Genomic DNA, 25840 nt, shown 5'->3' with positions numbered 1-25840 from the left:
GTATATACAATACAACGCGATGACTTTGAGGGGTATAGTTGTCATTCTTCTTACTCGTCTTCTATTTTGGCTAGCGAAAAAAACAGAGCACAACAGAACAAACTGTAGTATAATCAAGCAAACGCAAGTGAGTCATAAATTGTTATGCAGTAAAAACAAAAACAGTAACGGTAACTTATTTCTAACCCTTATGATCAGTTTCCTTTTTTTATGCAGCAACCAACTTTCCTTTTTTTGTTTGAAAGGAATTTCCTTCTTTTTTTGAGACAATGTCATATCCTCTGCTTATAAATATTGCTCTCTTCTTCTTCTTTGAGAAATCATAATTCTCATTCTTCAAAATCATAATCAAAAAAATAATGGCACACCGACCGACGAATACGTTTCCGTTGGGTAGAATCGGTTTCACTCGGTCTCGAATGTGTGTTTGTTTCAAATTGGACTCACCGAGTCCACTCGCGAGGTTGTGACGATTCTTTCGGCGTTGAAACGGTTGTACTCGGGATGTAAAAAGAAGATAAGAAGAGATCGGGGCCAGAGAAAGCGAGGAGCAGATTAAGAAGTTTTCAGTGGCTTTAAATTAGAGACTACACAAAGGGAATCAGCAATGCATGCGACGGAGAGGCAGTGCCGGCTCAGATGGGTGGGCGGGCGGTGCGACGGCCAGGGGTCCAATTCCGTAGTCCAATAATTAAGGTGTCTATTTTCTATAATATTTTTTAAAAAATATTAAAAAATTAGATTATAACATAAAAATAAAATTTAGAAAGGTCTATAAAATTTTTATTTTATTTTTTTAATATTAGTAATTAATATTTTTAACAAAAATAGCATAGAAAATTTTTTTACAGCAAAAAAACATTAAAAAAACTTTTTAAGAGTCCAAAATTTTTTTTTGCCCTAGGGCCCATAAAAATGTTGAGCCGGCACTGCTGAGAGGGTGAACAAGATCAAATAAAAACCAGAAGAGAAAAAATCTCAGTGTGTTTCATGGAAGATGATGGATGATGTCACGAGGCAAACGGTGGGCTCACTTCTGCTCTTGGAAATGGGCTTTCTTTTATGGGCCTTATTTGCTACCCATGTCCAACCAGGTAATACTTTTTTTCGTCTTTATTATTTTAGTTTTTTTTTTAATACTAAATTTACATCATGATATAAAAATTAAGAGAAATTGTTAAAAATGCCCCTTTTTCAATACCCCTTTTCAGAAATGCCCCCTTTGAGAGTCCATTTTTAAGTTTGCCCTCTTTTAATTTTTAATGACCATTTTACCCTTATTTGAAACAAAATTAGGTCCACAAAATACAAAATATTTTTTGGCGGAAAAAGTGATCCCGCAATTTTCCCGCCAAAACACTTGTAAAAAACCTTGTAAAATTTTCCCGTAAAAATTTTTCCCGCCAAAAAATTTTCCCGCCAAAAAATTTTTTTTGCGGGAAAAGTGATTCCGCAAATTTTTTGGCGAAATTTTTTTGGCGGGAAAATTTTTGGCGGAAAAAATTTACAAGGTATTTTAAAGGTTTTACGAAGTATTTACAAGTGTTTTGTAAGGTTTTACAATGTATTTTAAAAGGTTTTACAAGGTACTTATAAAGTTTTATAAGGAATTTATAACTTGTAAAAAACTTGTAAAACCTTATAAAAAACTTGTAAAATCTTATAACTTGTAAAACCTTATAAAATAGCTTATAAAATCTTATAATATCTTATAAATACCTTATAAATACGTTGTAAAACCTTTTAAAATACATTGTAAAACCTTATAAATACCCTGTAAAAAACCTTTAAAATACCTTGTAAATTTTTCCCGCCAAAAATTTAACGCCAAAAAAATTACGGAATCACTTTTCCCGCAAAAAAACTTTTTTGGCGGGAAATAATTTTACGGGAAAATTTTATAAGGTATTTTAAAGGTTTTACAAGTTTTTACAAGTGTTTTGGCGGGAAAAATTGAGGGATCACTTTTCCCGCCAAAAAATATTTTGTATTTTGTGGACCTAATTTTGTTATATTTCCTTATATATTTGTAATATCTTTTATTAAAAGAAGGGTAATTTAGTCATTTTGTACATAAAAAGGGGTATTTTTAAAAATGGACAGCCAAATAGGGTATTTTTGAAAAGGGGTATTGAAAAAGGGGCATTTTTGTGAGTCTCCCAAAAATTAATCGGATTTTGGATCCCGTATTTATCGTTAGAGATTCCACTAATTCAACTTTTTTCACATCGTTATGTAGATTTAGTATTCAAGTTTTTAATTCGGATTTTTAAAAAGCTTTTTTTTGTTTATTTGTTTTTTTTTTAATTTTATTATTTTGGATACTAAATTTACACAATGATATGAAAACTAACCGGATTTTGGATCCCGCATTAGTCGTTAGAGATTCCAATAATTCAACTTGTTTTCATATTGTTATGTAGATTTAGTATTCAAGTTTCAATTCGGATTTTTAAAAAGCTTTTTTTTGTTTATTTGTTTTTTTTTTAATTTTATTATTTTGGATACTAAATTTATACAATGATACGAAAACTAACCGGATTTTGGATCCCGCATTAGTCGTTAGAGATTCCAATAATTCAACTTGTTTTCATATTGTTATGTAGATTTATTATTCAAGTTTTTAATTCGGATTTTTAAAAAGTTTTTTTTTTTGTTTGTTTGTTTTTTTTTTTAATTTTATTATTTTGGATACTAAATTTATACAATGATACGAAAACTAACCGGATTTTGGATCCCACATTTGTTGTTATAAATTCTAATAATTTACCTTTTTTTCACATCCTTATGTAGATCTAGTATTCATGTTTTTAAAAAGTTTTTTATGTGTTTGTTTGTTTTTTCAAATTTTAAATGGAACTTCATTTTATCCCTAAAACTTTTATTTGGTCCTTCAGTTGGTGTTATAAGAATTTGATATATTTTCACATTAATAAAATCTAGGAAAATTTGGATCTATAACCAACAAAAAAATATAAATTAAGAAACTAACCTATACAAAAAAATACAATGATATTGGCTGTATAAAGTATAATAATACAATTATGTCCTCACCACCATCACTACTCATCACCACCACCCCAGCCCAGAACCACCGCCGGACCTCCGTCGCCGGAACCACCACTGCCGGTCTTCCGGCGCCGGAACCACCATCGCCAGAGCTCCGTCGCCGGAATCACCACCGCCGGACTTTCGTCGTCGGCACCACCACCGTCGGAGCTTTGTCTCCGGAACCACCACTGCCAGAACTCCGTCGCCGGAACCACCACCGCCGAACCTCCGTCGCCGGAACCACCACCATCGCCGGACCGGGACCTCCGCCGCCGGAATAGCGCCGGAACCACCATCGCCGAAATTACCATCACCACCATTGGTCATTTTCCATACCCTTGATGTTATTTACTTAATTGATATGTGCTATATTCTTAATATTTTAGTAGAAAAGTGTTATTCTTGCAAATGACCCAAAAATCTAACACTTAAATTTCTGATTAACTCTTATTAAAATAATTATTTTCATTTTTGAGTTTTGGATTTATAACCAAATTTGATTATATACATACTGTTTTGATGAATTAAATCTCCAAATTCGGATAAAAACCCTTAGCCTAAACTAGCCGATGATGGTTGGTAGGTAATTTGATTTTGCTGTCGATTCTTCATAAATTGATTGGTTTTGGGAATATCCAAGTATCCAAGGATAGTGTCGGCCAACCATGAATTTGTGTTTTCAAAATCCCGTAAAGTGTGGTAGTTGTTTGTTCTCCGCGTTGATTACCTCGAATTACAAGCTGGGTACTTGGAATTTAGGGTTTAATGGTCGAATTTTAGAGAATCGGAAGAACATTAAGCCCCCTGTGGTTACAGTGAAATCCGTTTCTTCAAGTGTGGTTGGTACCGTAGAGGGGACCAGGAGAGATGAAACAAGTGTGTACGACGCCATTGTTATCGGTTCTGGGATTGGTGGATTGGTTGCTGCGACTCAGCTAGCTGTTAAAGAAGCTAGGGTTTTGGTTCTTGAGAAGTATTTGATTCCTGGTGGGAGCTCTGGTTATTACGAAAGAGATGGTTATACTTTTGATGTTGGCTCCTCTGTCATGTTTGGTTTCAGTGATAAGGTTTGTTTGTTTCTTTACCAATCTCTTCTTCATCATCTTATTCAAAAATTTCGCACTTGTTTGGTCCTAAGTTGAAGTAATAATGGCTTAATTTGAAGAGAACAGGGGAACCTAAACTTGATAACTCAGGCATTGAAGGCAGTTGGTCGTAAGATGGAGGTTATACCTGATCCTACCACTGTCTATTTCCATCTCCCCAATAATCTTTCTGTTCGGATTCATAGAGAATACGATGATTTCATCGCTGAGCTTACGAGCAAGTTTCCTCACGAAAAGGAAGGGATCCTCGCATTCTATGGCGTCTGCTGGAAGGTCTGATGTGATTTATTTTCAACTTTTTACGAGTGTCAGTGATATATGTATTTTTATGTTACAACTTCTTGCTTTGGTTGGAACAGATCTTCAACTCATTGAACTCTCTGGAACTAAAGTCTCTAGAAGAGCCTATCTACCTTTTTGGACAGTTCTTTCAGAAGCCGCTTGAATGCTTGACACTCGGTATTCATTTAATCTTCTGAATAGAATTTGGACTCCTAAACCATGTTTGATGTGTGCGTAGATATTGAGTGTATATACGTCCTGCATAGTGACATGAATCTTGTTATGTTATTCTCTGTGCTGTATAGCTTATTACTTGCCCCAAAATGCTGGGGCCATAGCTCGCAAGTACATAAAGGATCCTCAATTATTGTCTTTCATTGATGCAGAGGTGAGAAAATACATTTTTTTCTTAACTTGTGCAATTTTCTTCACCCAGTTTTATAGCCAGAATGTAGCATGGTTATCACCCTTCATATTTGCCTGCAGTGTTTCATCGTGAGCACAGTCAATGCTTTGCAGACGCCAATGATCAATGCAAGTATGGTAGGATTCTTGTTTTTGCATTTGGTGTCTACTCGTGTTTTCCTTCCTGTTATTTTTTCTTATATGTTCAAGGACAGGTTTTATGTGACAGGCACTATGGAGGAATTAACTACCCAGTTGGTGGAGTTGGTGGAATTGCCAAGTCTTTGGCAGAAGGACTTGTTGATCAAGGCAGTGAAATACTCTACAAGGCTAATGTAAAAAGTATAATACTTGATGATGGAAAGGCAGTAAGTTTCTGTATGAGTCTTGTTAAAGTTTTATTTTTTCATTGACCCTTCGAATTCCTTTTTGGTTATGAAAATCGTTTTATTTTCTGGACCTGAAAACTTCAGGTTGGTGTAAGGCTAGCAGATGGAAGAGAATTTTTCGCTAAAACGATAATTTCAAATGCTACAAGATGGGATACGTTTGGTAAGAGAAAACAATGACTTATGTAACTGTCGAATTGGTGTCTTGTTTTGTAAGTATACTTAACAATTGTATTACTGTGCTGTAGGGAAGCTGTTAAAAGGAGAAAAGCTTCCTAAAGAAGAAGAAAATTTCCAGAAAGTCTACGTCAAGGCTCCATCCTTTCTTTCGATTCACATGGGTGTTAAAGCAGAGGTTCTCCCTCCAGATACAGATTGCCATCATTTTGTGCTCGAGGTCTGGTAGTCTCTTACTAAGATCTACTCCTTTCCCAGGTTTACAGTTATTGAATAGCGACTTTCCTTTTTTCTGTAGGACGATTGGAAGAATCTGGAGGAGCCTTATGGCAGTATATTCCTCAGCATTCCAACCATTCTTGATCCATCTTTGGCTCCAAATGGTCGACATATACTTCACATATTTACAACTTCGTCCATCGAGGATTGGGAGGTAAGGCTACTAATTTTATTGCTATTTTCCTTAGCTGTAGAATTATCCTCTTGTCCTGGTTTATTATTGATTTGCTCATCTTTGTTTATCAATTCGTCCATATTTTGGTACTAGGGACTCCCTCCAAAAGAGTATGAGGCGAAAAAGGAAGATGTGGCAGCTAGAATAATCCAGAGACTAGAGAAAAAACTGTTTCCAGGGCTCAGTTCATCTATTACGTTCAAGGAGGTTAGGCTTGTTCTTTATTCCCCTACAATTTTCCATGCACATTGTAGAAATTGTGATAGTAGGTCTGCATGATATGAGAAATCTGTATCTGAAGCCCAGACAAGCCTATGTTTTATTTTGGTGTTTAGCCTGTATATCTAAAAGTTTTTTGAGGCAGGTGGGAACACCAAGAACACACAGACGATTTCTTGCGAGGGATAAGGGAACTTATGGGCCAATGCCTAGAGGAACCCCAAAAGGTTTATTAGGGATGCCGTTCAATACAACAGTAAGCTAAAGAAAGATATAGATAGATAACGTCAGGTTTGGTTAGTTTTTCTGGTGAATGGTTTTGCTAATGAAAGAATGGTTTGACTAATAATAGGCTATAGATGGTCTATACTGCGTGGGGGATAGTTGCTTTCCTGGTCAGGGAGTTATAGCTGTGGCTTTCTCAGGAGTGATGTGTGCTCATCGGGTAGCTGCTGATATTGGTGAGAAAAAGCCATATTTTTGCAATATGTTAAATACGTAGAATGGTTGATTACTATGAGCATAAGAAGCAATCACTTTCGTGTTTTGATTATTAGGGCTTGAGAAGAAATCACGGGTACTTGATGTAGGCCTTCTTGGTTTACTTGGTTGGCTAAGGACACTCGCATAACTCTAGTGATGATAGTTGTCCTGAAAAAGCTAGACTGAAAAGAGAGAGAGATCACAAGAAGATCAACGGAAATGTTCCCAAGTCTAATAACAGCTCTACTATGAACAAAATGATATAATGAGACCAACCTTTTCTGCACATAGACATGCTTTTGGACCATTTGATTTGTTCTACTGGTTTTAAGAATAATAGACCCATGGTTTTTGGTGGGCCAAGCTATACAATAAGAAACCCACCTACAGTCAATTCAACTACTCGGCCTAGTAATTAATCCGTAATGAGGTTGCCAAATATTCTCAACTGAGAACGTGCTCACTTCTAGAATTATTCAGAGACCACAAAAGCTGATGCACTTGAGATTAGTTGGAGGCAAATGAGTGATCATTGTGCTAAAGCCTAAAGGTGAGATTGGTTGGAGGCAAAAGAGTGATCCATATGCTAAAGGTGTTTGTATAATCGGGTCCGATTGGTAGCCACCATTTCATGATTTTTTGGCGGTTAGAAATTGTCCCCAAATACGGTGATGGATTAACTTAAAACAATCCATTTCCTAAAAAATGGAGTACTTGCAAGTATCTTAAGATCTTCTATCAATCTCATTCTCATTCTATTCCACATATGAGGTCACTTTCTTCTTTTATTATTATGTTTTCTTGGTTTAATAATAATATCTGATGTGATTGTGATTGTGAACCAGCAAATTATTGTATCTTTATTTATTTTTTTATTTTTTTTATAGCACTTAAATTATTGTATGTTAAGTTCAACATCTTATTTTCACATTTGAAAATGATATATACGCATGCAGCATGAGCATTATTTTATTTTATACAAGAGTGCAATAAATTTCGTTACGACTTTGAAACTCATCAAGCTTTCAACAATGGCGACCATTCCCTCCCACAACTTTCACCTTCGTCTTCCTCATATGATCAACCAAAGGACTCAGTACTCTCTTTCCCTCAAACCACACTTTTCACACTCTACTCTTATCACTTTTCCGACGAGAGCATCGCCGGCAAGGGCTATGTCCACAACGGACGAGGAGGCTTCAATATCTACAAGGCTCGAGCCAGAAAGCTATGGGCTGACGACGGCGGAGGACATCCGCCGACGGGATAGAGAAGCTAAAGAATCCAAGAGGTTGAGAGACACGTGGCGGAAGATCCAAGGGGAAGATGATTGGGCCGGGTTAATGGATCCTATGGACCCGGTTCTGAGATCCGAACTGATCCGGTACGGAGAAATGGCCCAGGCCTGTTACGACGCCTTCGATTTCGATCCATTCTCAAGGTACTGTGGGAGCTGCAGATTCACGCGCCGTCACCTGTTCGATTCGCTCGGGATAATCGATTCCGGCTACGAGGTGGCGCGTTATCTCTACGCGACGTCGAACATCAATCTCCCTAACTTCTTCTCGAAATCGAGATGGTCCAAGGTGTGGAGCAAGAACGCCAATTGGATAGGTTACGTGGCGGTTTCCGACGACGACGAAGCCACGCGCTGCCGTTTAGGACGGCGAGACATCGCGATCGCATGGAGAGGGACCGTCACGCGGCTCGAGTGGATAGCGGATCTCAAGGATTTCCTCAAACCGGTATCCGGAAACGGATTCCGGTGTCCCGACCCGGCCGTTAAAGCCGAATCCGGGTTTCTGGATCTCTACACGGACAAAGACACGTGCTGCAATTTCTCAAAATTCTCGGCGCGTGAGCAAGTTCTGACGGAAGTGAAGCGGCTGGTGGAAAGGTATGGCGACGAGGAAGGAGAAGAACTGAGCATCACTGTGACGGGACACAGTCTCGGTGGTGCGTTGGCGGTACTAAGCGCGTACGACGTGGCGGAGATGGGTCTGAACAGAACTAGGAAAGGAAAAGTGATTCCGGTGACGGCGTTCACGTACGGAGGACCGCGCGTTGGGAACATACGATTCAAGGAGAGGATTGAGGAATTGGGAGTGAAGGTGTTGAGGGTGGTGAATGAGCATGACGTCGTGGCAAAGTCGCCGGGACTGTTTCTGAACGAGCGTGCGCCACAGGCGCTAATGAAATTGGCGGGAGGATTGCCGTGGTGCTACAGCCACGTGGGGGAAATGCTGCCGTTGGATCATCAGAAGTCGCCGTTCCTTAAGCCCACCGTTGATCTTTCAACTGCTCATAACTTGGAAGCTCTCCTCCATCTCCTTGACGGGTCAGTCATTTTTTTTATCTTTTTTTACTTAAAAAGTCATGTGAAGAAAATATGACTAGTATGAACACAAAGTTTCCAGCTAATCTTTAGACAAGTCAAAAGACCATTTTCCAACATCACTCTTTAGTATTAATACCGATTTTTATAAAAAAATCGGTAAATATTGCTTCATTCATTAATGTGGTCATTTAATCTGATTTACGTGGCACTTCTTTCTGTGGCTAGTTTGGAGAGAATTAATTATTGAAACCACTAAGACCAAATAATTTATCTTTCGTGTCAACTTTGGTTGCTATTTCTAGATCATTTTTGTCGTTAAGAGCATAAAAATATTAATATGAGGTGATGAATCTGGAAAACGATACAACTACAGAACTACTACTAGCTTATACACTATTCATGGGGTCTTTATATATGGAGAAAGTCAATTTGATGAGAGTGTATTATTGATTTAAAATACAGGTATCATGGGAAAGGGCAGAGATTTGTGTTATCAAGTGGGAGAGATCCAGCTTTAGTGAACAAAGCATCTGATTTTTTGAAAGACCATTTCATGGTCCCTCCCTATTGGCGCCAAGACGCAAACAAAGGGATGGTCAGGAACACTGACGGCCGTTGGATTCAACCAGATCGCATCCGTGCAGATGATCATCATGCTCCTGACATACTTCAACTTCTCACCCAACTCCACCATCCATCACAACTCTTGTAATTAATGTCTTTTTTTATCTTCCTAATTTGTGTCATTGCTTTTTTACATTACAGAGAAACAAGAATATGCGTTCCTACATACCTATGCTAGGATTAAAAAAAAAAAAAAAAGTAGTTTGAAAGCTATTTTTAGTTTTCATCAAAACTGGCTTGATCATCATCCGGTTATGATTCCATCCGAGTATGGGTAGACTAAGTCTCAGTCTCTCACTCTTCTTGATCAATCTGTTCATAAGAATCCCACCAAGAAACAGGCCCCAAACCATCCTCATCCATATTCCCCTGCACATTTCACAAAAGTTGATTGATCACTGGACCGAAATGGGAAAACCAAAACAAAAAATCATGGTGTCTCAAAAGAAAAGTTTAGTATCTAGAAGAGAGGAGGGAATCAAGAGGCTTATCTAACCTAACTAGCCTTGTTTATTATGCATACACAAGTGGAATTTTTTTAGAGGATGAGTTCGATGAATTAACAACTTACAGTGACCACCATTGGAGCAAAAGGCTTCGCGTCCTCTGCTCGCTCAGTTGGAACTGATGGATAGCTGATGCTCTCTACTCGAAATTTGATCTGCCATTTACAATGTCTCGTTATAAAACAGACCACATTCAGAAAATAATGCTTAAAGAGACATTAAGGAACCAAAAGTTAACCTGACAGGAATCGTCGATTATGAAGTCTTCTAACGGTTCTCCATATTCCCACACCCATATCATTTGCTTCCTGTTGACAAAACAAAAAAAAAAAAAAAAAAAACTTTGTGATCAAATGATACATACAGATGTTCGTACAATCTCCTACTCATAGTTGGAGAGCTGATATTATTTCATAAACTGCAGGACACATTTTCCTTACCTATTATACGGGTCAGGCTCACAGCGGTTGGGTTTCGGCATAAGTGGAGCAGGCACATAAATATCGTCAAAAAATCCAAGTGTTACTGCCAAGTATAGAGGTATCGTAATCATGTAAATGAATAACAATATCCATGATTTCAAAGTATTAAGCTAACATGCTAACAATGTACTAGAATAACAGGATGTAGACAGTGCATAACATTGGAATTCTTCAGGGAATAGTAAAACAAAGTACTCACAGCGCAAGCCATTGGAGTCAGATTCTTTGAACTTTGCAGCTATGACCTCACCAACAAATGGACGGAACACAACAATTCTAAAACCTACCTACAAGTATTAACAACACAACATGAGATATTGAATCAAGGCATGATAAAAACTTCTGAAAATAAATATCTTTACCAAAACCATACAGTGAAAGTTTGTGATGAAGAATCATGCAGTGAAAGTTAGACTGCAGATAACTGAGTCCACAGAAGTAAATTCTTAGGGGAACATTTGAAACTCTAGTAAGATGATGATGAGTCAACTTAATACAGTGCAGAAATTGCAATACACGGTGATAGGTCAACAATGATGCCACTAACAGTGACATAGGGAGGACATAAACTTGATAAAAACCATGTTCAACTGATAAAAAGAAGACAGATGAGTAATTTGGATATACCTTATATGTCGCAGCACCATCACCGGGTAAAACAAAGCCTCCTTCTATTGATTTAATGTCGTAAACAGATACGCAAAGCCCCAAATCTGCTAAAACCTTACATATCAAAAATCCACATTGATAAAATTAGCCAGGTGTGTATATAAACAAGCAGACAATGGATAAAATAAAAGTAAAAGAAAAAGGCAATGAGCAAACCTTGTCCAAGAAGACATTTTGAAGCACTGACTTAATGGCATCTTCGAGAGGGAGGTTAAGTAGATGCGGAGGCACTCTTAGTGAATGTTCAAGCTCGCTAAGATAAAACATTTTCTGGAAATTTGTTCAAAAGTTTAAAATTCACAAGTCAGATGCATAGAAACAAACAATCAGACAAGTAGAATTCGAAAAACGAACAGAAAATTAGGAGCATTCTGGGTGTGTATCATCAAAAGTTCCAAAATTCATATCTCAAAATTCATTAAATCCGTAGTAAAAGTCAAATCCTCAAGATTAAGCATATGCCGAGAGCGTACACAAATCTGCCATTATCATAACTATAGGAGAAGAAAAAAAAAATCTAAAATCGGGCAACACCTAAACCACTGAAGACAAGATCGGCTCGAGGAACTCCGAGAGATGGTGATGAAGACAATGATTAGACGGAAAAGTGAAAAGTTGAGTATAGATTGGAAGAAGAGAGAGCCCAAGAATCGAGTGAGGAAAATGCGGACGAAGAAGAAGAAGAAGAACGGTTTTAGGGTTTAGTGAATCGAGTGAGGAAGATACGGAAGAAGAAGAAGAACAATTTTAGTGTTTAGTTATTAAAGTCAGAACTGAAAAATCGTTATGGTTATAAACCGAACCGAACCGAAAAGAAAACCGCACTCTTTTCACTCATTCCGGTGGCCAAAAAATGGAAATTGGGAAATAACGTAATTTTCTCAAAAAGTAAGAAAACAATCTGATGCTGTAACTAAAGTCGAAGTAATATGTATTAAGCTCTGATGAAAAGTACGAAAAAGGAAGAACCAAGATTTACACTGAGGGTGGGTTAAAGAATGAAGCTAATTGACATTTGATACCATGCTTGAGTAGCTTGTTTAACAAAAATAATCTAAACTGAACCTAAGTTGTCTGAATTTGTTTTTTTCCGTATCAAGCTTGAAGATTGCACTGTTGCAAGTAGGTGTGATAGTAAGGGACGTGAATGTTCCAGTAACGTTTGTAATTCTCTTTTCCAATGTCCAACCACGGCTTCATAACTCCATCGTAGTGTATAACCGCCGCTTGTTCGATGTCAACCGCTTTGACTCCTGATTCGCGACCTAGCCCCATCACATGCCATCTCTTGTCCAATGCTAATGTTTGCCTATAGAAAGTCAACCAACCTATTGGTAAGCTCCCAGCTTTCCACAATGGTCTCTTTGTTCCCTGCCAAAAAATTAAATCCCCAAAACCCTTGTTAGGTTAACGTCCATTACACACAAATGCTAATGTGTATATACATAGAAAAGATATGTTGTTGCTTGTAACCACTCTTCTTCTAGGAGATGATCTTACTACTAGCTTGCTTATGTTCGTTTGCTAGTTATAGCAATGTTATTTGAGTTCTTAATTCTAAACCTTTCATCCCCCAGACAGCCAACCTAAAACCCAATAGTTATTACAACCTTTTTCATATATTATGTCGAATAAACAAATCTAAGAACCCATTTGAAAACTTTGAATATGGAAGGGAGAGCAAGTGCAGTAGAGTGTGTGTGTGTGTATAGCGTACCAGGTTGAAGTATTTTATGTATGTAGAAGTCAACTTCCGTATTCTCCATTCTTCGAGATCAATAAGATTCATCCCGAACGCCCATGTGCAAGCTCTAGGACTAAATTTCCCAGCGACCCATGTGTCTGAGAAATTAATAAATGTGCTCATTGATCGAAATGAAGATTCACCTTCAAGACAAGTCTCTACAGCTCCAACCACCTTTCCTTTCATATCAATACTCCACAGTCTACTTAAATCTCTTTGAACTACTACATCATGGTCAAAGAGTACGATCTTGTTCAAACCCGGGAATATATCCGGCAGATAGAAGCGTGCGTGATTGAGGGGAGAAATGAATCTTGGGTCATTAGAGTTTTGCTTCATCAGCAATTGATCATAATCTGGAGGTAGGACATCCATATCATCAATGTTGAGGATTTGGATGGTAGCCCTACTTTGAATATTTAGCAGAAACCACATTGAGATTGCTGGGTAATTAAGTGAATCAGTCACGACATGGAAGACTATTCTTTCCGGCTCCTGCAAGCAGCAATCAGAAGTCAGATTAAAAAAGTGGCTGAAGTAAATGAGACAGTATAGTGTAAGACACTTGAAACGTAACATATGATAACCAAGTAGAAATTTGTAAAAAGAAATGCATGATACCTTTGAAGAAGATATCGTAGAGTTAACAACGACTGAAGAAGCCAAAACATTGTCAGAGAAGACAACATAATGGTTAAAATTAGGGTCATAATAATTTTGCTGGTTAGGCATCTGCCTTTTTTCAGGATCCAGTGAAAAGTATTCTGATGTCAGCCGCATTGAGAGACAGTGAAGCCCTTTTGGGGTGGTCCTTGCTGCAAGCTGCATTAGATATGCTGCTTGATTTTTCTGCGCCTGAACCTGTTCTTCTGTGTTATAATTCATGGCACGGAGTTTGGTAGCAATGGCAGGGCAATTGTTGAAGACACGACTAGCCTTGTATAACACATTTTCCATGGGCTTCACCCTGCGAAGAGCGCTGAAAGAAACAATCATGCCAGAGGTTACTTAAAGAATATTCTTAAACAGCGCGATTTTTGGCACTAAAAGGTTGTAGTTGTAACAGGAAGTTTCTGAATGCAATTATGGTATCCTCTCCTTTTAAATCAAGCAGTTGTGCTTACCCCTTTGATAAGTCCTTATCCTTTGTTGCATCCCCAACAGACCGTTCCAGCTCTTTCGTCCGACCTCTCAACTCCCTCACAATTTGAGAGTTACTTCCAGGTGGAGCGAAATTCAGGTAGGCTTTAGCTTGAATAATTTTGTCTCTGATCTCCTTTATTTTCACATCTGTTGCTCTATTGGGCTGAACCCTTGTGTTCTTTTCACCCTTAGATAAAGGGGGCTTGAAATCCGTTTTATTAGCAAGTTGGTTGACTGTTGGTAGAATTTGACCCTGACACACACAAGAAAAAAAAAAAAAAAATTGTAATCTTGAAACATCTGATCTTAATAATTTGATGGAAAGTGAAACTTGGCTTTTCTATTCCTAAGATCAACTAATCAACATGGACCACAATGTCTTGTAATCTGATTCTAGGATTCAATATCGGAGTTATTTCATACCCTGAGCAATCATCAAGTTCATGTTACTTTATATCAGCTTGACTAATCAAGTTAAAGTTATCTTCAAATTGGTTGAATTTATATATACACACCTTTTCATCAGAGCTAACTGTCATCTTCTGTGAATCTATCACTTGTTCTTCCCTGTTTTTGTGATTATTACCTGCAACCAATGATTAGTACAGATAAGAAATATGAGGAGTTAAAACAATGCAAGATTGAAAACATGATCCCACCACCATCACTTTGATCAGACGAATTCTCCCGTACTAGAGAATTAAAGTCCCCATCCTTGAAGAGCATGAGCCTTGGCCCCTTCAAGCCTTCTCCATCCTCCTAAATTCACAGAGGAAAACAACTTCAACTAAATGAATGGTCAAAAGGGTTTAAGGAGATGACTTAAGAGGGACTAGTAACTTCCAACTTACATGTTCAATAGCGCTAAGTCTAAGGTCATTTGTCCTGAATCTCTGCAGAATAATGGTAGCATGTGAGCTACAGTGAATCGCTCGAGAAATATAAAGCATAGAAGACGATAATAAAACAAGACTAAGATCTGAAAAGTTGGCACAAATCAAACAGCATGCTGAAGATTATCTAATCGGATTAAGGAATTTCTATCCAAACATCTGGATTTTACTATCTTTGTCATGACAGAGGAGTATAGAGATTGAAACCACACTTACAGTTTTGGATAACTCTTCAATGAATTCCCTACGACCTGCCAGAAAAACAATCCGCAAAGGAAAATTAAAACAAATCTCAGATGAAAAAATCCCAAGACTAAAGACAACATCTAACAAAAGCAAACCATTTTCATCAGAATCAATCAAAAATCAAAGCCATTTCCACACGATCGTCCAGTGCAATGAAATGAAACTAAGGAGGAGAGAAAACGAAGCTGACCAACGGGAGTGATGCTCTTAAGCCGATTCGAGACGAAAATAAGAGGAGCGAAGACAGATATCGATAGCAGAGAGAGGATCAAAATCCTCTGCCATCGACGAATTTGTTTCATGAATATACAATCAAAAATTCTCTCCCGAATCTATCTTCCTCGAGAACTATTCCTATCTCGTTCTCCAGGAAGAAGTAGCAACGTCCACAAAGAGACTCACAAATCTCGGAGATTTCCTGCTTGATCAACAAGCAAATGAACGAAACGATGAAGAACTTAGGGTTTCTGGGATTGCTTTCCTCTAGTGGGAGATTCTATTCTTCGCTTCAATTTCTGGGTTTGGGGTCGGAAGAGACAAGTTTTAGATTCAGAGCTTCTTCATGCATCATCGGGGGGTTGTGCTCACTTATATATTTTTTAATTAACAGATATAATCATTGTTTAATTTGTTTTAGGTCTATCAAACTATATTAATATAGGTCGAATCGAATTAATTTGTTTATATAAGTTTCTTGGGTGTTCGTGTTGACATGTCAAATGTTAATTTAGGGTGTGTGTGAAGGACGCAGTGATGCGGATCAGGTGCGGGCAGGTGTACATGTGAAGACATGTGATTATGCCGTTGATGAAGCTGTAAGTTATTTAATATGATCAGTCTTCTTTCGGAACTTTTATCAATCACCAGTCATAAAAAGCCACGTGGATGGAGTTTTTTCTCCTCCTCATAGAAGACAAGAAAGGAACTTCAGTCTCACATCAATGGAAAATTAGCATGTTATGAAAAAATATATCTAGCATGTCGGCCAAAACAAATTAGGGCATAAATAGTTGTTTTTTTATTATGGGAAATAAATAATATAACGAAAAATGACTTTTGCCGATTCTGTTCATTATTTTTCAACAAAAATGTTAGCTGTTATTGGTTAAGGTTTCTTTTAAAAAGTTTGTCCTGTAAATGTTTTACTAGGTCCAACGGGGGTTAACATTGATTATGGATTCAGAGATTGTGGTCGAGTGGTAAAGAGATAGGTTTGGAGTGCCAATACGCTTCAAATTCGATTCATCTGCTAAACGAAATTCTAACACATTTTTTTTGACATCCACATGGATATAAATCTATGTTTATAGTCTATTGGAATATTCGAATAGAAAGAATTTATTTGTGGGTTGCACATCTACCAAAAATTAGTCTAGATCCGTTCATAGATTTCAGATTTATTTTGAGTTATTGAAATTTTTTTTGGCTAAGTCAGATTAAATTTGGGGGGGAGGGGGGGGGGGGTTGTTTGTTTAGAGAAGACGTTGGCAATTTGCTTAATTCGATATTGGAACGACGGGTCTTTTCATTTTATTTTGATTTAGTAAATAATGACAGTATCATATAAAGATACGTAATATGACTGAGCAATGCTTGAATTATCAAAAACGCTAGTTGATGTATTTTTCATTATATTATCAAATTGCTGCCGAAAAATTTAACTCTTGAAGTCGGTCAAAAGCACTAAAAAGTATGAATTTACGCAATGATAGAAAAAACAATTGAAATCAAGGTGTCAATATTGAATGAAACCTCTGTTTCAAAAAAATATATATATATGGAATGAAACCTTACTTTCATGCTTTAATAAGCCTGCTACAGGCCCTTCGGGAAAAAAAAAAACCTCTAATCCGATGTTATCTAGAGATGTCTCGTACCCAATACAAGAGTCTTTTACCTCTGGCCGTTGATCGGATCCGCATGTTGCATATTCTGTATTCATCAATTAATGTAAGCCAAATCCATTTTGTATTATTGCTGTACAAATCATTTTTACCGCCATCTGATTCTAAGATGAAGAGTTCACCAACGTTTGTTTTTCAAAACATGAGGATAGTAAATAACAATTTCTCACCAAAAAAGTCAAAAGGAAATCTATGTCATTCAAAATTTTTTCCTAATTAGATTAACCAAAAAAAAGTAAAATATTTGACCTAGTTTTCCCATAAATAACACAAAGAAAAGAAAGAAAAAAACGCCTTTAAGCGCTCGTTTTCTTGTCGACGAGAACACAAAAAACCCTTGTTCCAATAAAATAAAGAAGTGACACATCGCGTCTCTTAAAATTATAATAGACGACGACGGCCCTTCTTGTCCGAATCGTACGTCAATTCTTCCACCATAACATCTATTCCTCAGATCACCAGCGACCGAGCGAAAGAGACGACACATCTTCGCCGTTTTCGTTCTCATGCAGTTTTGGGGATAAGCACGTGTGAGCCCAACAGATAGAGAGAAAGATGGTGATGATTAAGGTGAAGAAGGAGACGATGAGGGCATGCTTTAGCTGCCCTCTCTGCGACAATATCCTCCGTGACGCCACCACTATCTCCGAGTGCCTTCACACATGTCAGTTCCTCTTCTAACCCACCAAATGTTTCGAATTTCCCTGACATTGGCTTTAATTTCTTCTCAATTTGGATGATTATAGCCTAGGATTCAAAATTCCTTCGTCTTGTCCTTTATCGGTACAATTGAAAGCGGCTCAATGAATAGTTTTTGTTGACCAAAAATATGCAATTTTGACTGCTTCAATTTCTCCTTCTTCGTCTGTATATTGTTAGTTGGATTCAGCATTTCATCTATAGTTTCCTTGTGGGTTTCAGCATCTTACTAGTATGCAATTCAATTTGTGTTTGTTATGCCAATTATGAAATTTAATACAAATCATCATCTTGTTTACTTGCTATCTACTGGAATGTTGTAAATAACTTCTGAGATTACTTTCCTACGCAGTTTGTAGGAAATGCATCTATGAAAAGATCACAGAGGATGAGATAGAGACTTGTCCCGTGTGCAATATCGACCTCGGTGGCACCCCATTGGAGAAGCTGAGGTAACCTAATCTTCTCCTGTATTTCAGCTCCACCATTTCTCATCAAAATTTGGTTCAAGCATTCATAAATTGATTTCCTCCTTATTCAATTTATGTGAAACTGTGCCTTTTTCGATTTTTTCCTCGTGTAAATGGTATCTTCTCAGGACAAAATCATTTGGTTAAGAAGGTTGTCTTATCAGTTATGCTCATTTAAAACTCTTAGCACAATGCTATCCATGAGACAAACCATTTATAGGGTGTTGTAGGAGAATCTAAATTGAATTTAAGTATGGAATCTCTTTTGTACTTTCCTTTTTTCTTACTCTTTATTGAACTGATGGAAGATTTGTTGTTGATTTAAATGTAATTAAGGAGCCATTTTTATGCATGGTTTTAGGCCTGACCACAATTTGCAAGACTTAAGGGCCAAAATCTTTCCTCTAAAACGAAGAAAAGTGAAAGCTCCTGGAATTGCGTCTGTACTGGCAAAGAGGAAGGAGAGATCTATATCGTCTTTGGTTGTGAGCACACCTAGGTTGTCAGCACAAGCTGGAACAACGGGAAGAAGAACTAAAGCGGCAACAAGAAAAGAGTTACGTAATGGCTCTTTGGCTGAGAGACGTGTGAAGAAAGAAGAATCTTCTGGGGATGAGCTTCTAGAGGGCACAAGCTCACCCGACACTCTTAACAAATTCACTCAGAATAAAAGGCACTTAAAGAAGGTGGTCACTGAAATACTCTACTTTCTCGTAATGACTTAATTTTATCTCTGACAAGCTTTGGTGGTTACAAATTTTTTTTTATATTTTAGCATGAAAGTAATAGTCAGTAAACTTTGGATAGTGTTATTGGTCTTCCATTCATTTAGGTTTTATCATGTTTTTTGCAGTCATGTAAAGAGTCCTTCTCCAATAAAGAAAACAAGGATGGTGATGAACCCTGGGATTCCAAATTGGATTGGAAACCTTTAAATTTTCTTGTTGAAGTGGCAAATAGGACTAAGCCCTTGAAGTCTTCTGCTTCTCAAGGGTCAGGCTCAAAATCTGAGCACGCGAATGCATCTCACAATCAATTTCAAGGGAGTAAAACCAAAACTAAGGATAAAAAAAGAAAATGTAAACGTGAGGATGAAAAGAGTAATGGTGATCCTACAACATCAGAAACTACTACTCCGAAAAGAATGCGTACAGCTCAACGCAAAAGGTCTGCCACCACTTTAGGCGATTCAAGAAATTTGCCACAACCAGATGAGTCAAGTGCAAAACAGGAGAGGAGAAATGGTCCCGTTTGGTTCTCACTTGTGGCGTCCAGTGATCAGTGAGATTTTTGCTCTCATATCTCAAACTATTTCTTTCCATGATACTTCTTCTCTTTCTTCATTTTGTTTATATTCTCTTGGTATATTGACAATGGCTTACTGGTTACAGGGAAGGAGGAACTTCTTTACCTCAAGTTCCAGCAAATTTTTTGAGAATAAGGTAGGTTTCATACCAGTTTAGATATTCTTTGTTTTATATATTCTGTGTTGTTGCTGCATCTTACATCGTAACTCTGAATTTCGTAGTCCCTCAATTTTCTATTATGAGGAATTCTTTTGTTGGGGAAGATAATCTAGTGTCTCATTCCGTGACAGGGATGGAAATATTCCAGTTTCTTTCATCCAAAAGTACCTCATGAGGAAGCTAGATCTCGAGAGTGAAACTGAGGTAAGGGTCTTTATATGCACTATGACACGATAGAGGATTGAGTTTGAATATAATGGAAGCTGGCTAATGGATCTTGTCAGTTCTTTAAAGCTAACAGGAAGTATGATCTTAGATGTTTGGTTGATCAAAAATTGACATATTTATGGTTTGTGTTCAGATAGAGGTAAGATGTATGGGAGAAGCAGTGATCCCGACTCTGACGCTTCACAAAGTAGTGGATCTATGGCTGCAGAAAAGTTCAAAGCACCAACGGTTTGCTGCATCGATAGGTTCCTCCGCAAAGGATTTTATGATGGTGCTTGACTATGCTCGGAAGCTACCAGAGAGTGCAACAAGTAAAAGGACTATAAAGACTCTTGTTGTTGCAGAAGAAGATTCTGTGGAGACAGGGTAATCTATTTTTCTCTTTATGGAATCTCTCAAAGCATTACAAGAGAGGACATTACTACAACTGCAGGAGCGGTCGAATGAGTTGTGAAATTAGTAGTAATTTTTTTTATATAAACGAAATATAAACTCATGAGAGGCTTTTCCGTTCAAGACAATACAAAATTTGTTTTTTTTTTTTTCTGTTCTTTCTCTTCTTCTACTATGTGCCCTCTCTGGACTTGCATGTAATGTTGTTGTCACTTTCTAATCAAGTGTTGTAGTTTTAGATGTTTTAGATTGATGTCTATGCATTTATTTGGGTACTACATCATTTTTATGGAACGTATATATTTTCCAAGAACTACTGTTCAAGTGTTGACAATGGATGACGAATGTAGAACTTTGATGACCTATATGGAGACAGGAAAACTACCAAATTAACGACATATTATACTTATCTGACAAAGAAAATGGAATTCATTATCACTAATTTGTGTTACCGTGAGAACCGTTATGTCGTGACAACCATCATGCTTTATTCCAAACATATATGACTAACATATTGATATCTCAAATTGTTATGATGTTAAAACATGTTACAAGTGTGGATTTTAATACATTCTTTTAATTCATGTTTTACATAGGATATTCAAAAGAAGAGAAAAATCAATGATGAGTGAATTAGTCTATGTATATAACCTAGACTAGATGCCCATGTACATGTGTTGCTCATAAGAAATGTAACTCTATGCATCATAACAAAAGTAAAGTTATACACATATTCCACTATCAATTTAGATTAGTTGATCACATACTTGAACTAGTAAATCCCAATATTTGAATTTATCTTTAATCCGGATTATTTTAACATAGACACATCACACATGAACAAGTAGTGTGCAACATATTCTAGAAGATGGTCATCTTAGGTAGTATTCAATCAAATGATTTTGTGTCAAAATGTAATTGAAATTCCACGTTTAATGGTTCGGTCCACTCCTTGATTAGTTAAGTTTTATATCAACATAATTTTCATCGAACTTCTCTTTTGCATTATTCGAAATACCAAATATACTGTAATACTAGCAAGAAAAAACAAAAGTTTTGACATATCTTGCTTAATAACAAAATATCTCATTGCACAGTAATCCATTTTTCACGGTTAGATAATCAAAAGAAACCTCACAGAATTTTCTACAGAATGCAGAAAGCAAAAACGAATTTCATCAAGTATATAACGAGTTATAATAAAATGAATCGAGTCTAAAAGCACAACAAATATGCCCCAAAGCATCTAATCCACATCCACTAACTCACTCATCCCACCATCCACACTCCTTCTTTGTAAGCCGTTGATAAAGTTTGATCCAACGATTAATATTCAAACCTGGGAAAACAATAGCGATCCGCGTATCATTGTTTCAACCAATCAGAAGCCAGATATGAATTGCCGTCTAATACACATCTAACTATATAAATCGGACGTTTCCGATGAACTCTTCACAATCCTCATAATCACTTTCGAAATTACATTTACGTTTTCTAGCAATCAAATTTTCCGATCTTAAGTTCCGAAGACGATGTCAGAGGTGGAGTTAGAGAACGCTGCTACGATCGACGGAACCGCCGCTGAGGATGCGACGGTGACGGATGCGGCAGTCGAGAAGAAGAAGCCTGCAGCGAAGGGACGAAAGACGAAGAAAGTTAAGGAAGTGAAGGAGAAGAAGACTGTTGCTGCCGCTCCGAAGAAGAGAACTGTTTCATCTCATCCTACTTACGAAGAGGTAAAATCAGATTTGCGTTTCTTTTGCCGGATTTAGATATTCAGATTAGAGATTGATTTTGCGATTTTTGTTGTTGTTGTGATTTCAGATGATTAAGGACGCGATTGTTACGTTGAAGGAGAGAACTGGATCTAGCCAATACGCGATTCAGAAGTTCATCGAGGAGAAGCGTAAGGAGCTTCCTCCAACATTCAGAAAGCTCTTGCTTCTCAATCTGAAGAGACTTGTTGCTTCTGGGAAGCTTGTCAAGGTCAAAGCCTCGTTTAAACTCCCATCGGCGTCGGCTAAAGCTTCATCCCCTAAGGCGGCGGCGGCGGCGACGACATCTGCTCCTGCGAAGAAGAAACCGGCGGCGGCTGTGGCGGTTACTAAGCCCAAGGGAAAGGTCGCAGCGGCTTCCAAAGCGAAGAAATCATCAGCCGTTAAACCTAAGACAGCTGCTGCTAAGAAAGTGACTGCCAAGGCTAAGGCTAAGGTTGTTCCTCGTGCCACTGCTGCTGCACCTAAGAGGAAAGCTGTGGATACGAAGCCCAAGGCTAAGGGTAGACCAGCCAAGGCAGCCAAAACGGCCAAGGTAACATCGCCGGCGAAGAAAGCTGTTGCTGCGAAAAAGAAAGTTGCTACGGTGGCCACGAAGAAGAAGACTCCGGTGAAGAAGGTTGTGAAGCCAAAGACGGTGAAGTCTCCAGCAAAGAGGGCTTCTTCTAGGGTGAAGAAGTAAAATTAGGGGTTGTAGGTAGAAGAAGGGTTAACGATAGTTGGTTAGTCTTGTATAATTCAATGATCCTTTTAAGTGACTTGTTTGCTTTTCTTCTTTTCAGTGTTCTTGTAATTCACAGTTCCTTTGGTCTCTATCCCTTAAAAATCATATATAGATTTCATCAATGAAGCAAAATCGAGTTTCTTTGCAGCTAATTTGTTTCAGGTTACTACTGTTCCTTGTTGAGTTATACTAAACATTGGACGATATACAATCAACAAACTTTTACTCCTAACATTGTATATAAGTAACAACAACATTGAAGTTATACAATCAACAAGTTATGTTCTTTCTTTGTTGACTCTGCTCTCGTTTTCTACCTTGACCTCTTCAGCTTTTGGTGTTGTTGAGAAGTTGTTTAGAGCTTTCAACTTTCTGAATGGAGTATTTTAGTTCCTGTTGAATGTTAAACCTTGAAGGTGAAAGAACAATGTCTTTCCAGATTGATCCAGTTTCACAAGCAGGATTGGGTTGTCTATAAAGCTCGTAAATGGAGTCTGCGTTCTCGTTTAACCCTCCTACTCGTTTCAAACAGTCTATCTCTTCTGTATCCACTAGCAACGTCTTTTCCTTTTCTTTCCAACCTATCAGCTGTGTCACAATCACACTTCACCTATTAGTATTTTCTCACCTAGCCTAGGGGTGGTGCAGGTTATTGGAGACCTATGTGAATGAGTTCAATTGGTCTAGGACCTTGGCTTAGGCATTGGTCGAGAGTTAGAGACTTCTCTTGTTTAATTGGTTAAGTTATTTTGTGCTTTGAATAAAAGTACGAGTTTATCGGTTCCAATCTCAACACTAACCTTTGGAGAGCCTTCCAGTGCGTTGGTGCAGTAGAGCCTAGCATTGTCGACAAGGCTGCAATATGTAGGAAATGCTTCCGCAAACCGTTTGTGAGATCTCAGCTGTGATCTCACCCTAACTGCTCTTCTGCACATGATGGCTCTCCTATAATCTCAGCCAAAAACACTCTTCAAGTTAAAGAGACATACTTGAAAGATAGATTGATATGATAGATAGATAAGATGGTGCTTGTACTCACCTAATGCCTCTTATTACTGCTAAATATGCATCGCATACAACTCCAACTAGTTCTATTCTATACGGTTTTCTCCTACGACCATCCTCTTGAAGCTGTTGCCTTTCACCAATCCGTTCCCAATAGTTCTCTGTGATAACTCCATCATCACCAACCTTGTATCCAGCTCCCATTCTGTAATGGTGACGGTGCACGTTTCTCGCCATTGTTATTGTCTGCACCACAAAAGGTACCCACGAGAGTGTCCCATCCATTATCACATCCCTCCCTTCATTCAGAGCCGTCACTAGCAGGGATGAAGCTGCATCTGTAGATGACTGGTGAACCTATTCACACCAATTTTCAACCTTAAAATCAATCTTTTGATTCACTTAACAGGTTCTTGAAGAATTTGATCATCATGTCTTACCAATTCAGCTGTCTGGATCATATCGACATGGCCACGAGAGCTTAAGGCTCTGTAAATGACATCAGATTCTTTGAAAGCATCAGCTTCAATCACCACAGAGTCTGCTCCTGCCCAGAATGCTCTGAATCCATTTTGAACATCATCTGGTTAGCTTCAGCTACATAGATATATATGTTTAGTAGTAGAAGTGGTAATTATATAATGAGATGTTTAGTTACTCTTTGAGTATGTCCTTAAGAACAGTGCTTTTTCCTGCACCCATCCCACCACCCATGAGGAGCAGAACCGGACTTCGGTCTTTGTGAGCCACAGGTGCCATAACTTCTGTACACTGCGAGTCATCAGCAGACGCGAGCCCCATTGCTTTCATTTCTTCTACCAAAGTGTTGAACACTCTTGCCACTTTTAAGTTCTTAGTCACCCTCTTAATCCTCTGCTCCCTATATACATATACACACAAAATCAATTATTCATAAATCCCTAAAACAGAACACACACAAATCCTGTTTCTGTTTCTTTGTTTCTTACCTTGTAGCTGCCATCACAATTTGCTTCAGCTTCCTCTTTGGCTCAGCATCCGCGCTCAATATCTGAGATTCATATATTATGAACATTGAATGTTTTGGTCTAAAATGTGTTATAACAGGAGAATGGTTTTTTCTTTTCAGACAAACCTGACTAATCATGAGATCGGCGTGGCTCCAGTGAAACGCAAAGTAGCTGAGAATGCATCTTTCAAACTCCTCAACAAGCTTAATGAAGAGGGTATCAGCATCAGGCTCTTCAGAGAAAAAGCTGTAAATATCTTCTTCACAACATTCAGATTTGCTTATGTATTCTGCTGCTAACTTGCAGAGATTTGGACACTCTCTTCTGTCCTTGAATCCCATTTGCCTTGCTACGCTTCCACGTAAATTGGAAAAAAAGAAAAAGCATTAACTTATGATCCAAGGCATTGCTTGCTCATCAATGTGTTTAGATGTCTTTACCGACGTAATGAGAGAATCTCTCGAGTTTCTCATGGCCTTTGTGTTTGTGAGATAATCTGAGACGAGGGATGATTTTGGAGTCACGTATCCTCCGCAGGCGGTAATGCACTGCGGCTGCTATCATCAAACCTATCGATGAAACCACCAATATCTGCGAGTAAGTCGAAGTTCTGTTGCCGGAATATTCTGTCAAAACAACAACACATTCAGTTTCACAAGATCACGAGTAATTAAGAATATATTTTTATCAAAAACTTCACCTCTCTGCATGACGATGGATTGATTAGTGGGATTCGTAAGGATCAATTGGAGTGTGTTTTGATGAAACTCAGATTGTTCGTCGTCACCATTGTTGTTGTTGTTGTTTCTTGAGTCTTCATTGTGTTTTCGTTTTCCGTAATCTGTGGCGAAGATTAAGGAATCTGACTTCGTTACCACCATCCAATTTAGTCCTACGGTACTAAAAGTAGCTGAGGAGATAAAAATTGGCCTTGGGAAACTCTAATTATAGGTGTATGCAAAATCAAGTACCAAAT

General features: G+C 37.9%; 7 protein-coding genes across 11 annotated transcripts; 4 read left to right on the top strand and 3 right to left on the bottom strand.

Moving 5' to 3' along the window:
- Positions 1–3614: 3614 nt before the first annotated feature.
- On the top strand, positions 3615–6960 carry LOC9328422 (prolycopene isomerase, chloroplastic). Of its 2 annotated transcripts, none has more exons than XM_002892314.2 (13): positions 3615–4118; positions 4224–4430; positions 4517–4616; positions 4745–4827; positions 4926–4982; positions 5060–5212; positions 5318–5396; positions 5482–5630; positions 5709–5843; positions 5958–6071; positions 6229–6339; positions 6436–6544; positions 6641–6960. In XM_002892314.2, the coding sequence occupies exons 1-13, from the start codon at positions 3717–3719 to the stop codon at positions 6712–6714; spliced, it is 1773 nt and encodes a 590-aa protein (XP_002892360.1). In that variant the 5' UTR covers positions 3615–3716; the 3' UTR covers positions 6715–6960. The 2 variants fall into 2 exon arrangements, with proteins under 2 accessions (XP_002892360.1, XP_020868599.1); XM_021012940.1 differs by having other exon boundaries at positions 3623–4118; positions 4217–4430.
- Positions 6961–7492: 532 nt separating this feature from the next.
- LOC9325683 (phospholipase A1-Igamma1, chloroplastic) lies at positions 7493–9694 on the top strand. Its single transcript, XM_021012941.1, has 2 exons — positions 7493–8904; positions 9367–9694. Exons 1-2 carry the CDS (start codon positions 7517–7519, stop codon positions 9614–9616), a joined length of 1638 nt encoding a protein of 545 aa, XP_020868600.1. The 5' UTR covers positions 7493–7516; the 3' UTR covers positions 9617–9694.
- On the bottom strand, positions 9609–11954 carry LOC9325682 (DNA-directed RNA polymerase III subunit RPC8). Its single transcript, XM_002889572.2, has 8 exons — positions 11720–11954; positions 11342–11455; positions 11144–11239; positions 10716–10803; positions 10475–10559; positions 10273–10342; positions 10100–10189; positions 9609–9897 (listed from the first exon to the last, which is right to left on the bottom strand). Exons 2-8 carry the CDS (start codon positions 11450–11452, stop codon positions 9823–9825), a joined length of 615 nt encoding a protein of 204 aa, XP_002889618.1. The 5' UTR covers positions 11453–11455; positions 11720–11954; the 3' UTR covers positions 9609–9822.
- Positions 11955–12090: 136 nt separating this feature from the next.
- On the bottom strand, positions 12091–17249 carry LOC9328421 (probable galacturonosyltransferase 6). Of its 3 annotated transcripts, none has more exons than XM_021012939.1 (9): positions 17109–17249; positions 15182–15216; positions 14924–14965; positions 14732–14831; positions 14588–14658; positions 14054–14325; positions 13551–13908; positions 12903–13424; positions 12091–12556 (listed from the first exon to the last, which is right to left on the bottom strand). In XM_021012939.1, exons 1-9 carry the CDS (start codon positions 17131–17133, stop codon positions 12281–12283), a joined length of 1701 nt encoding a protein of 566 aa, XP_020868598.1. In that variant the 5' UTR covers positions 17134–17249; the 3' UTR covers positions 12091–12280. The 3 variants fall into 3 exon arrangements, with proteins under 3 accessions (XP_020868598.1, XP_020868597.1, XP_020868596.1); XM_021012938.1 differs by lacking the exon at positions 17109–17249 and adding an exon at positions 15402–15870 and having other exon boundaries at positions 14735–14831; XM_021012937.1 differs by lacking the exon at positions 17109–17249 and adding an exon at positions 15402–15854.
- Positions 17250–17339: 90 nt separating this feature from the next.
- Positions 17340–20649, top strand: LOC9328420 (E3 ubiquitin protein ligase DRIP1). Its single transcript, XM_002892312.2, has 7 exons — positions 17340–17779; positions 18167–18266; positions 18646–18970; positions 19138–19565; positions 19676–19726; positions 19882–19954; positions 20112–20649. Exons 1-7 carry the CDS (start codon positions 17671–17673, stop codon positions 20346–20348), a joined length of 1323 nt encoding a protein of 440 aa, XP_002892358.1. The 5' UTR covers positions 17340–17670; the 3' UTR covers positions 20349–20649.
- Positions 20650–21758: 1109 nt separating this feature from the next.
- Positions 21759–23017, top strand: LOC9325681 (histone H1.1). Its single transcript, XM_002892311.2, has 2 exons — positions 21759–22107; positions 22196–23017. Exons 1-2 carry the CDS (start codon positions 21904–21906, stop codon positions 22826–22828), a joined length of 837 nt encoding a protein of 278 aa, XP_002892357.1. The 5' UTR covers positions 21759–21903; the 3' UTR covers positions 22829–23017.
- Positions 22960–25791, bottom strand: LOC9325680. 2 transcript variants are annotated; one of them, XM_002889570.2, is made up of 9 exons: positions 25565–25776; positions 25305–25490; positions 24990–25213; positions 24844–24905; positions 24534–24755; positions 24316–24436; positions 23910–24232; positions 23671–23815; positions 23198–23458 (listed from the first exon to the last, which is right to left on the bottom strand). In XM_002889570.2, the coding sequence occupies exons 1-9, from the start codon at positions 25743–25745 to the stop codon at positions 23198–23200; spliced, it is 1725 nt and encodes a 574-aa protein (XP_002889616.2). In that variant the 5' UTR covers positions 25746–25776. The 2 variants fall into 2 exon arrangements, with proteins under 2 accessions (XP_020868595.1, XP_002889616.2); XM_021012936.1 differs by having other exon boundaries at positions 22960–23458; positions 24844–25213; positions 25565–25791.
- Positions 25792–25840: the final 49 nt, after the last annotated feature.

The sequence above is a fragment of the Arabidopsis lyrata genome (assembly GCF_000004255.2).
Source record: "Arabidopsis lyrata subsp. lyrata unplaced genomic scaffold ARALYscaffold_1, whole genome shotgun sequence".
In the NCBI taxonomy this organism is placed as follows: domain Eukaryota; kingdom Viridiplantae; phylum Streptophyta; class Magnoliopsida; order Brassicales; family Brassicaceae; genus Arabidopsis; species Arabidopsis lyrata.
This window is presented reverse-complemented; position numbering and strand designations above follow the sequence as displayed.

Coding starts and splice junctions, on each gene's coding strand:
- LOC9328422 (XM_002892314.2), top strand. CDS start 3,717: ATGAATTTGTGTTTTCAAAATCCCGTAAAGTGTGGTAGTTGTTTGTTC. Junction 4,119..4,223: donor TGTTTGGTTTCAGTGATAAG/GTTTGTTTGTTT, acceptor TGAAGAGAACAG/GGGAACCTAAACTTGATAAC. Junction 4,983..5,059: donor CAATGATCAATGCAAGTATG/GTAGGATTCTTG, acceptor GTTCAAGGACAG/GTTTTATGTGACAGGCACTA.
- LOC9325683 (XM_021012941.1), top strand. CDS start 7,517: ATGCAGCATGAGCATTATTTTATTTTATACAAGAGTGCAATAAATTTC. Junction 8,905..9,366: donor CTCCTCCATCTCCTTGACGG/GTCAGTCATTTT, acceptor TTTAAAATACAG/GTATCATGGGAAAGGGCAGA.
- LOC9325682 (XM_002889572.2), bottom strand. CDS start 11,452: ATGTTTTATCTTAGCGAGCTTGAACATTCACTAAGAGTGCCTCCGCAT. Junction 10,560..10,715: donor TGACTCCAATGGCTTGCGCT/GTGAGTACTTTG, acceptor TATACTTGGCAG/TAACACTTGGATTTTTTGAC. Junction 9,898..10,099: donor TTGCTCCAATGGTGGTCACT/GTAAGTTGTTAA, acceptor TGAAATGTGCAG/GGGAATATGGATGAGGATGG.
- LOC9328421 (XM_021012937.1), bottom strand. CDS start 15,513: ATGAAACAAATTCGTCGATGGCAGAGGATTTTGATCCTCTCTCTGCTA. Junction 15,217..15,401: donor TAAGAGCATCACTCCCGTTG/GTCAGCTTCGTT, acceptor TTTTTCTGGCAG/GTCGTAGGGAATTCATTGAA. Junction 14,326..14,587: donor CAGTTAGCTCTGATGAAAAG/GTGTGTATATAT, acceptor TGTGTGTGTCAG/GGTCAAATTCTACCAACAGT.
- LOC9328420 (XM_002892312.2), top strand. CDS start 17,671: ATGGTGATGATTAAGGTGAAGAAGGAGACGATGAGGGCATGCTTTAGC. Junction 17,780..18,166: donor CTCCGAGTGCCTTCACACAT/GTCAGTTCCTCT, acceptor TTTCCTACGCAG/TTTGTAGGAAATGCATCTAT. Junction 19,727..19,881: donor GCAAATTTTTTGAGAATAAG/GTAGGTTTCATA, acceptor ATTCCGTGACAG/GGATGGAAATATTCCAGTTT.
- LOC9325681 (XM_002892311.2), top strand. CDS start 21,904: ATGTCAGAGGTGGAGTTAGAGAACGCTGCTACGATCGACGGAACCGCC. Junction 22,108..22,195: donor CTCATCCTACTTACGAAGAG/GTAAAATCAGAT, acceptor TTGTGATTTCAG/ATGATTAAGGACGCGATTGT.
- LOC9325680 (XM_021012936.1), bottom strand. CDS start 25,745: ATGGTGGTAACGAAGTCAGATTCCTTAATCTTCGCCACAGATTACGGA. Junction 24,756..24,843: donor ATTGTGATGGCAGCTACAAG/GTAAGAAACAAA, acceptor ATATGTATATAG/GGAGCAGAGGATTAAGAGGG. Junction 24,233..24,315: donor TGATCCAGACAGCTGAATTG/GTAAGACATGAT, acceptor TGGTGTGAATAG/GTTCACCAGTCATCTACAGA.